Source organism: Nelumbo nucifera, chromosome 2 (assembly GCF_055504915.1).
Source record: "Nelumbo nucifera cultivar China Antique chromosome 2, China Antique-T2T, whole genome shotgun sequence".
In the NCBI taxonomy this organism is placed as follows: Eukaryota; Viridiplantae; Streptophyta; class Magnoliopsida; order Proteales; family Nelumbonaceae; genus Nelumbo; species Nelumbo nucifera.
In genome coordinates, this window is record NC_142650.1 from 5,329,869 (window position 1) to 5,341,451 (window position 11,583).

Genomic DNA, 11,583 nt, shown 5'->3' on the forward strand with positions numbered 1-11,583 from the left:
AGAACATTTATCCCCTTTATTGTTTAGCTACAATATTAGACCTTAGGATTAGGAAAGGTGGTTTAGATATTTTACTTGAAACATATTGTGAAAATAAGAATATTAAATTTGAAAATAAAAAAAAGAAGTTAATAATTTGTTATTTGAAATGTATAATTTATATGAATATGAAACAGTAGGAAATATTCCTACAACTTGTACAACATCTTCTACTTCTGATCTTGAGGCCAGTAGTAGAAGAGAAAAACTTTTTAATAAGTAGAAGGCAGAAATCTGCTACTTCTACAACAAGTTCATTTATTGAATTTAATTTTTATTTACAAGCAATTTTTTCTAGTTTAGGTGAGGGAACAAATAATCTTGATATTTTAGCCCGGTGGAGTGAACATTCAAAAAATTATCCAGTTCTCGCTGCCATGGCACGTGATCTATTAATCCCTCCGGTGTCTACAGTTCCATCTGAGTCTTATTTTAGTGCAGGTACCAGGGTGTTAGATGACAACAGAAGCTGCATAAACAATGAAAGTATAGAGATGTGCATCTGCTTTAAGGATTGGTTAGATGCAGAAAATAGATTACAAGACAAAGGAGGGCATAATATTACACTGGATATTTCACCTAAAGCAGATGATGAAAGTCATGATTCATGAAGTTGACTAGTTGTATAGATTTTTTTTTTTATTTTTTTTCATATTATTGTAAATTTTTTAATTATATTTAATTTATCTATTTTTTAACAACGTAATTTTGTATTTTCAATTTGTAACTATATTATATTTTTAATATTTTATTAATTTATTCTATTTTCATATTTCATTCATCCAAGCAATCATTGTATTTGTAATTTGTACCATTCAAATTTAAATGAAATAAAATTCCTATTTTTCTTTCAATTTGTTATTCCATCATTCTTATTTGGTTAAGTACTTTTTTTTTTTCATTTATGTGTTAGATAACTTAGATTTCTCATTTCTTAATTTTTCAAATAGTTTCCAAAGTTCAAAGGAAATTAAATATTTTAGTTTTACACTTTTACTTAGAAAACAATCAAAAATTTCAAAAAAAAAACACAATAAAAGTAAAAAAAAAAAAACCAGTCTACCTTGGTTTGGCCCAAGCCCAAGGCCCGCCCTGTGGCCCAGCCTGGCACGGCCCAAGCCCACAGCCTGGACTACAGCCCTCCGGCCTAGGCCCGCGGCATGGCATGGCATGGGCCTAGGCCGTGGGCCATGCCGGGCCGACCCCCAAAATTTTCATTGGGGAGGGCAGCATGGCCTGTGATGACACACGGGCCAGCACAACACGGCCTGCACTTTGCACGGGCCACTTTACACTTATACATATGTCATACAATAGGCTACCAACTATGCTCGAGATCCATCAAACCAAGCGACTATTCCAGTCTAGGAATCTGCAACAGTAGATCACATGTAGAAAATTAAGCCAACTACAGACCATATTGTCGATTTCTTCTCCGAACTTTATGAAATCTCCACAAATTCTGAGGTGATTGCTTAAGACATTCTTCTTTTAAATTTGTCATATTTTTTGTTAGGGACTACCTAACTTAGGGACTCTTTCGAGGGAGCCTGCCTTCTGAATGAGAGAGAGAGAGAGAGAGAGAGAGATTGTATTCCCAGATCGATAATCTCCTCCTAGCTTCCTTTCTTTATTTATATATTACTGTTACAATTTTGTTATACCCGCCTCTCCACTTGTCCAGCTTGTTCTAGTGGTTGGTTGTTAGTTACATTCTTTAAAGGCTAGCGCGGCCTTTTCTTGTACACTTGTATTCCCTTTATTTGTGTCTCAACAGTCCCTCCTCCCTTGAAAGCGACCTTGCCTTCAAGGTCAAGATGTGGAAATCTATTTTGTAAATCGAAGTAAGGTTCCCAAGTTGCATCCTCAATTGGGAGACCTGACCATACCACCAATGCCTCTGGTTTGATGTGATTCCCTTTGCGTATCCACTTGAAATCTATTCCTTAGGTTCTTGGAAGATCACTAAGAACATTTGAAGTAGCTGCTGTAGTTGTGTGTGGCCTTCTTCGAATTTGCTTCCTTGGGCTAGAATGGAGCCGTTCCCGTGGGAGTCTATCTGCATTAATATGATGTGGGTTGGGTCTACTGCCTGTTTCCTTAGGGAGGCGAGACTAATGGGTCCTGGACCGTTGGACAACTGCCATTGAATATGCACCTATGAGCTGCCCACTTGAAAATCCATGGTGAGGCAGGCCCAATCACATATCACCGGCCCTAGTTGCCTTAACCATTGGACTCCGAGAACTACATATGCTTCACTGATTTCCAGGGGGTGCAGATCTACCTCGAACTCATGTCCTTGTATCTTCATCTTTAATTCTGTGCACGTACTGTCGCACACCAGGTTGCTCCCATTAGCTACGTGCACCCGAAAGGCTGTACATGGTTGGACCGGAATCCCTAGTTGTCTGACCAATGTTTGGGTAATGAAATTGAGAGTGTTGCCATTGTCTATCAGAACTGACACATGGTGCCCTTGTACCAGTCCGGTTACTCTCATAGTTTGAGAAGAAGCAAGACAGGTCAAAGCTTGCAGGGATACTTTCGGGTATTCCTTTGAGCATTGCCCCCATTCTTGGTTGTCCATTGGCTCTTCAATGTCTGTTGATTGCTCGACATATTCGGTTTCAAGTTGAAGGAAGAAAACTTGAGGGATCTTACAGCGATGGCCTGGCCTGAATTTGTCTCCACATGCATAACAAAGGTCCTTTTCTTGTCGGGCTTGCATCTCAACCCAGGTTAACCTCTTGGCTGAGCCAGGGCTTGAACCAGAGTTGGTGTCATTGCCTGTGATTCCTATTCCTGATCTGGGCTTCGGTTTACCCAAGATATCTGGTTTTGGGTTTGGTATACTTGGTATGGTTGCAACTCCCAGAGGTTGATTAATCCTTCTTGCCCGATTCAGTTTGTCTTCATGTAGTCGAGCTAATGCTGTTGCTTAAAGAACGGTGGTGGGCTACATGGCTTTTACCTCCAGCCGCAATTCTTCCCTGAGTCCACCAACAAAACTGCCGATAAGCGCATTTTCTGGCCAGCCTTGCATGCGCACAACTAATCTTTCGAACGCCATATGATAATCTTGGACAGAGCCGGTCTGTCGTAGCTTAGCGAGACTTTCATCATAGTTCTCAAAGGCCGAGACTCCAAATCGCATGGTTAAGGCATCGGTGAAGTCTGCCCATGTGGCTCTTGGGTGCCGTCGTCGGTACCACTGGTACCAGGCGATCACCTCTCCTTCCAGGTGTGCAGAAGCTAATGGGACATGATCTGGTCCCTGTGTGTCATGGTAATCGAAGTATCTTTCTGTTCGTAGAAGCCAGGATGTGGAATCTCCCCCTGCGAAGATGGGAAACTCGATTCTTGTTGTTCTTGATCCGCTTCGATGACTAGTGCCCTGATTCGGCACAGGTGGTGCCTGTGCCAGTCGTTCAAGCAAGGATGCAAAACTTTCTTTAATTTCTTTGACATCAGCCGATATTCTTTGCCTTTCTCCTTCCATGTTGTTGACTCTGTTCTCCATTGCGGATGACCTTGTGCTTGGCATCTTGGCTCTGATACCAACTTGTTAGGAAATGCCTAACTCAGGGACTCTTTCGAAGGAGCTTGCCTCCTGAATGAGAGAGAGAGAGAGAGAGAGAGAGAGATTGTATAATCCCAAATCGATAATCCCCTCCTAGCTTCCTTTCCTTATTTATGTATTGCTGTTACAATTCTGTTATACTCGCCTCTCCACTAGTCCAGTTTGTTAGTTAGTTTGTTCTAATGGTTGGCTGTTAGTTACATTCTTTAAAGGCTGGTGTGGCCTTTTCTTGTACACTTGTATTCCTTAATTTGTGTCTCAACATTTTTCATCCATAGACATGAGCTATGCATTTTTTGTGGGAATGGAGGGAGGGAACATTTCTCATATTCTTTAAGCGCAACCTTTTCCTTGTGTATTCCAAAATTTGCCTACATCAAAACTTAAGAGTGCTAGTTCATAGTGTACACAACTATGCTAATAATATACACAGGGCAGGAAAGCCTCAAACAATGAATAGAATACATGATTTGTCATATTGGATTGCCAAGGCCCAATTCATCGTCAATTTCATCCTCAACTTCCTTTCTTTATTTATATATTACTGTTACAATTCTGTTATACCCGCCTCTCCACTTGTCCAGCTTGTTCTAGTGGTTGGTTGTTAGTTACATTCTTTAAAGGCTAGCGCGGCCTTTTCTTGTACACTTGTATTCCCTTTATTTGTGTCTCAACAGTCCCTCCTCCCTTGAAAGCGACCTTGCCCTCAAGGTCAAGATGTGGAAATCTATTTTGTAAATTGAAGTAAGGTTCCCAAGTTGCATCCTCAATTGGGAGACCTGACCATACCACCAATGCCTCTGGTTTGATGTGATTCCCTTTGCGTATCCACCTGAAATCTGTTCCTTAGGTTCTTGGAAGATCACTAAGAACATCTGAAGTAGCTGCTGTAGTTGTGTGTGGCCTTCTTCGAATTTGCTTCCTTGGGCTAGAATGGAGCCGTTCCCGTGGGAGTCTATCTGCATTAATATGATGTGGGTTGGGTCTACTGCCTGTTTCCTTAGGGAGGCGAGACTAATGGGTCCTGGACCGTTGGACAACTGCCCTTGAATATGCACCTATGAGCTGCCCACTTGAAAATCCATGGTGAGGCAGGCCCAATCACATATCACCGGCCCTAGTTGCCTTAACCATTGGACTCCGAGAACTACATATGCTTCACTGATTTCCAGGGGGTGCAGATCTACCTCGAACTCATGTCCTTGTATCTTCATCTTTAATTCTGTGCACGTACTGTCGCACACCAGGTTGCTCCCATTAGCTACGTGCACCCGAAAGGCTGTACATGGTTGGACCGGAATCCCTAGTTGTCTGACCAATGTTTGGGTAATGAAATTGAGAGTGTTGCCATTGTCTATCAGAACTGACACATGGTGCCCTTGTACCAGTCTGGTTACTCTCATAGTTTGAGAAGAAGCAAGACCGGTCAAAGCTTGCAGGGATACTTTCGGGTATTCCTTTGTCCATTGCCCCCATTCTTGGTTGTCCATTGGCTCTTCAATGTTTGTTGATTGCTCGACATATTCGGTTTCAGGTTGAAGGAAGAAAACTTGAGGGATCTTACAGCGATGGCCTGGCCCGAATTTGTCTCCACATGCATAATAAAGGTCCTTTTCTTGTCGGGCTTGCATCTCAACCCAGGTTAACCTCTTGGCTGAGCCAGGGCCTGAACCAAAGTTGGTGTCATTGCTTGTGATTCCTATTCCTGATTTGGGCTCTGGTTTACCCAAGATATCTGGTTTTGGGTTTGGTATACTTGGTATGGTTGCAACTCCCAGAGGTTGATTAATCCTTCTTGCCCGATTCAGTTTGTCTTCATGTAGTCGAGCTAATGCTGCTGCTTCAAGAACGGTGGTGGGTTGCATGGCTTTTACCTCCAGCCGCAATTCTTCCCTGAGTCCACCAACAAAACTGCTGATAAGCACGTTTTCTGGCCAGCCTTGCATGCGCACAGCTAATCTTTCGAACGCCATATGATAATCTTGGACAGAGCCGGTCTGTCGTAGCTTAGCGAGGCTTTCATCATAGTTCTCAAAGGCCGAGACTCCAAATCGCATGGTTAAGGCATCGGTGAAGTCTGCCCATGTGGCTCTTGGGTGTCGTCGTCGGTACCACTGGTACCAGGCGATCGCCTCTCCTTCCAGGTGTGCAGAAGCTAATGGGACACGATCAGGTTCCTGTGTGTCGTGGTAATCGAAGTATCTTTCCGTTCGTAGAAGCCAGGATGTGGAATCTCCCCCTGCGAAGATGGGAAACTCGATTCTTGTTGTTCTTGATCCGCTTCGATGACTAGTGCCCTGATTCGGCACAGGTGGTGCCTGTGCCAGTCGTTCAAGCAATGATGCAAAACTTTCTTTAATTTCTTTGACGTCAGCCGACATTCTTTGCATTTCTCCTTCCATGTTGTTGACTCTGTTCTCCATTGCGGATGACCTTGTGCTTAGCATCTTGGCTCTGATACCAACTTGTTAGGAAATGCCTAACTCAGGGACTCTTTCGAAGGAGCCTGCCTCCTGAATGAGAGAGAGAGAGAGAGAGATATTGTATTCCCAAATCGATAATCCCCTCCTAGCTTCCTTTCCTTATTTATGTATTACTGTTACAATTTTGTTATACCCGCCTCTCCACTTGTCCAGTTTGTTAGTTAGTTTGTTCTAATAGTTGGTTGTTAGTTACATTCTTTAAAGGCTGGTGTGGCATTTTCTTGTACACTTGTATTCCTTTAATTTGTGTCTCAACATTTTTCATCCATAGACATGAGCTATGCATTTTTTTGTGGGAATGGAGGGAGGGAACATCTCTCATATTCTTTAAGCGCAACCTTTTCCTTGTGTATTCCAAAATTTGCTTACATCAAAACTTAAGAGTGCTAGCTCATAGTGTACACAACTATACTAATAATATACACAGGGCAGGAAAGCCTCAAACAATGAATAGAATACATGATTTGTCATATTGGATTGCCAAGGCCCAATTCATCGTCAATTTCATCCCCATCTTCAAAAAGCTTTAGGAAGCGTGCATGATCTTGTTCTCTCTTCTTCTTCTTCCAGTATTTGTAGGAAGCCACTGCTCCAAGAATAGATACAATGGAAATTAGCACACCGATCACTATCACCCAAAACGCATTCACTCCACCATGTGAGCCAGAAATATGATCAGAACCTACAATCGCATGAACACCAGAAACATTAAAATTTTAACACTATAAATTCAAATGTACAGACAGAGATGAAAGGAAAAGTCATGCTGTATATACAACTATGCAGTCAACATGTAAGATCAATTCAAACCACTCTATTGGTGGATCAATTCTTGGATATGGCTGCAAATGGATTGGATTTAGATCAGATATACCTAAATCTGAATTTGATTCTATCAATATATGGATTTGAATTGAACCAGATTTCACATTGGACTCAGAATTCAGATATCATATATCATTAGTAGAATACATTAGAAATGGTTCAGAATACTATACACGAATAATAAAATGAACTAGGCATACTAACAAATTGAGTTAAAATAACACATGACCCTTTAGTACAAAAGGCAACACTTAAACCAACTTTGCTGATAAATAAATGTTGCACTGGATCAAAGTTTGATCTGATTACAAATGGATCCGATAATTGAAAAATGTATCCTGCTTAACTGAACTGGATTTTGGATTTCAATTTGGACAATTTGATGCCACCGAGGGCCCCTATATTTGGAAGGGCTGCAGCTATAACATAATATAAATATTATAATCTTAAGATTATCATTCATCCAATGTAATGACTTATATTTGGACCATTAAATCACTTTCTTTTTCTATCAAAATTTTCTCATTTCATCTCTGTTATGCACAATACAGTTAGCTTTTCTGTATGAACTTTGGATAATGCACAAACAAAAAGTTCTAATTTACATAGGCTAGCATGAAGAATGGCTTCTGATTGCTCACAACAAATTGACATTTTATAGAACAACTCACCATCTTCAAGAAGCATGCACTGGGGACATAAAAATGTAGCATTGAATTCCTTGTCCTTGAAATGCACATAATATCCATCTGGAGCTATAAAATCAGAAGCACAAAGTTCCCACTCATCAAATACATCATCTGATTTTATGGTGTCCTCTTCATATAACCCACATCTCTTACATTTCTTGTCTGCAAGTATGGCCAGAGGCTGCAACAGAATCATCATATTTTCACTGTCAGATGCCTTGAACAGAGTTTTGCAGAAAAACTAAGATACGGGTAGAACATTAGAAAGATCTTGATAAGGCTTGAACTGGAAATATCTCATTAAGCAATGGCATATTATTGCAACTCAGCAAGTCAGACAGAAATTTAAGCGAAAGCCAATGAGATTATCTGCATACAAATTAGCAGATATAGGGATCCAATCTGAATGGGGTGTTCCCACCTCATCCCTTAATATAGTGCCCCAAAGGATAAATAGCCATTTTTCATCTAGCTAATTATCATTTGACAGTTTCCTTCTACCATGCAGTTAAAATCCAAAGAGTAACTCAACTACTTCTCCAGACAAGCACCAAGGAGCAATTCAACCTAAGACCCCAGAGAAGAAGAGGCATCTGAACTCCATTGAAACTACCATCTCCAGTCAAGGTGGAAGGAACAAGGATGATCTCTATTTCCTACATGTGAAAGTACCTCAGACACTGGAGGGACCTGGATTCCTCAATCAAGCAACCCTCAAAATCATGATTGATTTCCCTGACAAATGAAGTGTCTGCTCCTGCACCAGAACCTGCTGATGGACTAAAGTGGAGGATGAGTGGATGACCACTGGCAATGAGTTAATTGCTTTTAATGAGTTGAAACCTTCCAGAACACCATTATTTGCAAAAAGGAAGAAAGCTTCCTTGGGCAGACATAGATCCTCTTTGCAGGTGGTAATGACTCTCCTAAAGTTTAAACTAAATTCCCATTTCTCACATAGGCACATAACAAGAACCTCCAAAATACGGAATAGTAATTGACTGGGAAACATATATCTATTACAAGCTATTTGGATTATGGGAAAAAGATTTTCTGTAACTATACTAGGAAAATCTTTTTAATTAAGGGTTGATATTCTTGCCTCACTGGTTTTGCAAAAACCAATCAATTTGCAGTGCATTGATCTCGGATTTGGGAACTTCATACAAGTTTATATTTCATAAAATACAGCTTCAAATGACAACAGCAAAACTAATAGAAGGCTAACAGCAACCTACTAATTCACCTAGGGATAAGACTACCCAGCAAAGGCTGCCTTGTTTCAGCTTCCTACTTTTCTTGCTACAGATACTACAGATGGACATGAATAAACTTGACATGATAAAATGAGATAAGAATGGAATGCCCTGTGAAGACACATGATCTTTTCCCAAAGTGTTGGCCTTAGAAAGTTGATTCTGCGTAAATCTGATTATATTTAAACTAGTAGCTTTGTCATGTGAAACTATCAAAGGAATAGCATCTAGACCTAGGGTATTTTTCAAGCAGTCCACTTAACCATACAAGGGATTGGAGAACCACCAGAATGCAATCGTGGCAGATATCCAGAACATCCATTCGTAAAAGCTGCACTTATGTTATGCAGCACAGTTTTTCAAGAGATTTTTGCAAGTCAAATAACATTTGGTCTAATCACAGGGTTTCAAATTGTACTAGAAACCTGGTACGAACCTGCCAGGATTCTTCTCCCTTGAAGGTATATATGTGGTGTGCTTCCTTCACATCTGGTAAAGATGTCTTGTTCTCCCCTTGACAATGAAAATAAACTGTTGGTTTGGCATCTAACCATTCATGCGTTTGAAAAATTTGAATGGACTTGAGCGTAACAGTTCCAGATGAAAAGGCTCCTGCAAAGAAACACACCACCATTCAAGTCTTTAGAAAAGACAATAAATCCACTGTTTATCCATAGAGCATTTGAGTACAGAGTAGACTACCTCATACCACATACAGAGCCAATAAAATCAGCAACACCATTTAATTTCAGCCACAAACAACTGTAAATTTATCTTCATGTTTAGTTTATTCAGGAGACTAACAACTTGGGCACTAGCATGAAGTTGATAAGAGTTAACTTTTGAATTTGTAATCCTATGGAGATGTGGCATTTTTGAAAGCAAAAATATTTACTTCAATGGAAAAAGAAGAACTATAACTTTTTGCTTTATAATTTTTATGCAGTGTCTTGATATTTTAGCAGCTAAATTAGATGCACTAGGTTCATAACAAAGGTCATGGCTGCAATGACTAGTAACTATCATCAATTCAGCAAGGTCAGAATTTTAACAGTTCATATAACACAATTTAATAGCATAAATGGACAGAAAAACATACCCCAAACTTTTTTTTTTTTTGACAAAAAAAAGCATACAATTGAACTTTATGCAACAAAAAAATACGTGAAGCACATATTAGAGTTTCAGACCATCTTAGATTAGATAACACCATTGCTTTACAGTGGGGAGAGATAACTTGGTTTTCCTATTCTTCTTAACATGTCGATCATTTTCATCTCCAACCACGGGGGATTTATTTATTTATTTATATTTCTGATAATCAACAGAATGAAGTTCATCCATTATAGAAGAATCCTGCTGCACAAAAAGCTGGGCAGCAGGTACAATACAAAACAGCATCAAGCTGAGCAGGCTACACAATATTTCCAAAACCAGGTGATCCAACCAAAGGGGATTCAATTTCGTTGATTTACTTATGACACAGATACCGTGATCCTTCAGACGACCACATTCCTTCTATCCATTCATTCCCTTGTGCGTAACGATTCAACCAACGAAAGAACCTATTCGACACGTTTGAAAGGTATTCTTTTCTAATCTTCAGGCCTAGGATCCCTCCTATCTTAAATGATTCTCAATTTCCGTTAATCTGTTTGTCTTTCTAATATACCCTCTTCCTCGATGATAAACTTGGGGAGTCATATTTCATGATTATCATTGCTTATAAAAAATTACGAAACCGGGAAACGAAAACATACAAAAAATGAAATGAAAAGAAAAAGGGCATGAAAAACAAAATAATCAACAATTCGAATATGGTCAGAAAAAAAAAAAAAAAAAAACCTGGAAACAAGCAAAGGAAGACAGAATAGATGAGAAAGAGACTAGATGCTTCAGAATTCAGCAAAACTCGAACCGTCATAGCGGTTGTTCCTCGCAAGATCGGTTATCTGATTGACTGATTAAATTGATCCGGAAAGATAACAGTTCGAAGGATGCACTGGCTTTTTCCTTTTTGGGAAGGGAGATGCCGGGATGGGTTTTATTTTGCGATATGAGAGATAGTGGTTTCCGAGGAACACCTAATGCCTGTCAGAGGACTGACTCTCGTTAGCGCGTTCAGGGCATGGGAGGGGCACCTTACGCGCAGAGGAGAGAAAGACTGGTTCTCATGGCGGCCCACGGGACCCAAGTCGATGACGTAACCAAACGAGAAGGGGGTTCAGAAGGATCATATCCGTCCATTACTAATTATTCCTAATTACATTTTTAAATATGAATAAATTGAAAAAAAATTGAAAGAGGTTTCCTTGAATCGGGTGAACTGAAACAGTCCGGATTTGCTCCATACTCCATTCTCACAACGCCTCCCAGCCGCATATCGAGAACATCTCCCGTATTTATGTCGATTCAACTGGAGCATGGAGATTTCCTGCAGGAGCACGACTGTCCTATTTATGCCACGTGAATGTATGATATGGCCGAGGAGATCTGCTCCTCACACAGGGCGTCTCACACCGAACTCACACGCACACTCCACCATTCATTGGGAATATCTCTCGTAATTGTAGTTATTATTCACGGAAGATGTTCCCAATCGATAGTGGATGTACTTGTGAGGCGCCCATATGTGAGGAGCAGATCCGGTCTCGATATGGCCTACCTCTAAATCCGCATTATAATGGGAGTGGGTCCTATTAACGACG

General features: G+C 40.3%; 1 protein-coding gene across 5 annotated transcripts; it reads right to left on the bottom strand.

Moving 5' to 3' along the window:
- Positions 1 to 4,046: 4,046 nt before the first annotated feature.
- Positions 4,047 to 11,111, bottom strand: LOC104594692 (uncharacterized). Of its 5 annotated transcripts, none has more exons than XM_088899499.1 (4): positions 10,794 to 11,111; positions 9,312 to 9,487; positions 7,602 to 7,800; positions 4,047 to 6,787 (listed from the first exon to the last, which is right to left on the bottom strand). In XM_088899499.1, exon 4 carries the CDS (start codon positions 6,067 to 6,069, stop codon positions 4,681 to 4,683), a length of 1,389 nt encoding a protein of 462 aa, XP_088755625.1. In that variant the 5' UTR covers positions 6,070 to 6,787; positions 7,602 to 7,800; positions 9,312 to 9,487; positions 10,794 to 11,111; the 3' UTR covers positions 4,047 to 4,680. The 5 variants fall into 5 exon arrangements, with proteins under 5 accessions (XP_088755625.1, XP_088755624.1, XP_088755623.1 ...); XM_088899498.1 differs by having other exon boundaries at positions 10,763 to 11,111; XM_088899497.1 differs by having other exon boundaries at positions 10,721 to 11,107.
- Between the last annotated feature and the right edge of the window lie 472 nt (positions 11,112 to 11,583).

What these genes read in the sequence shown, in the direction of transcription:
- LOC104594692 (XM_088899499.1), bottom strand. Translation starts at nt 6,069, where the DNA reads ATGCTAAGCACAAGGTCATCCGCAATGGAGAACAGAGTCAACAACATG.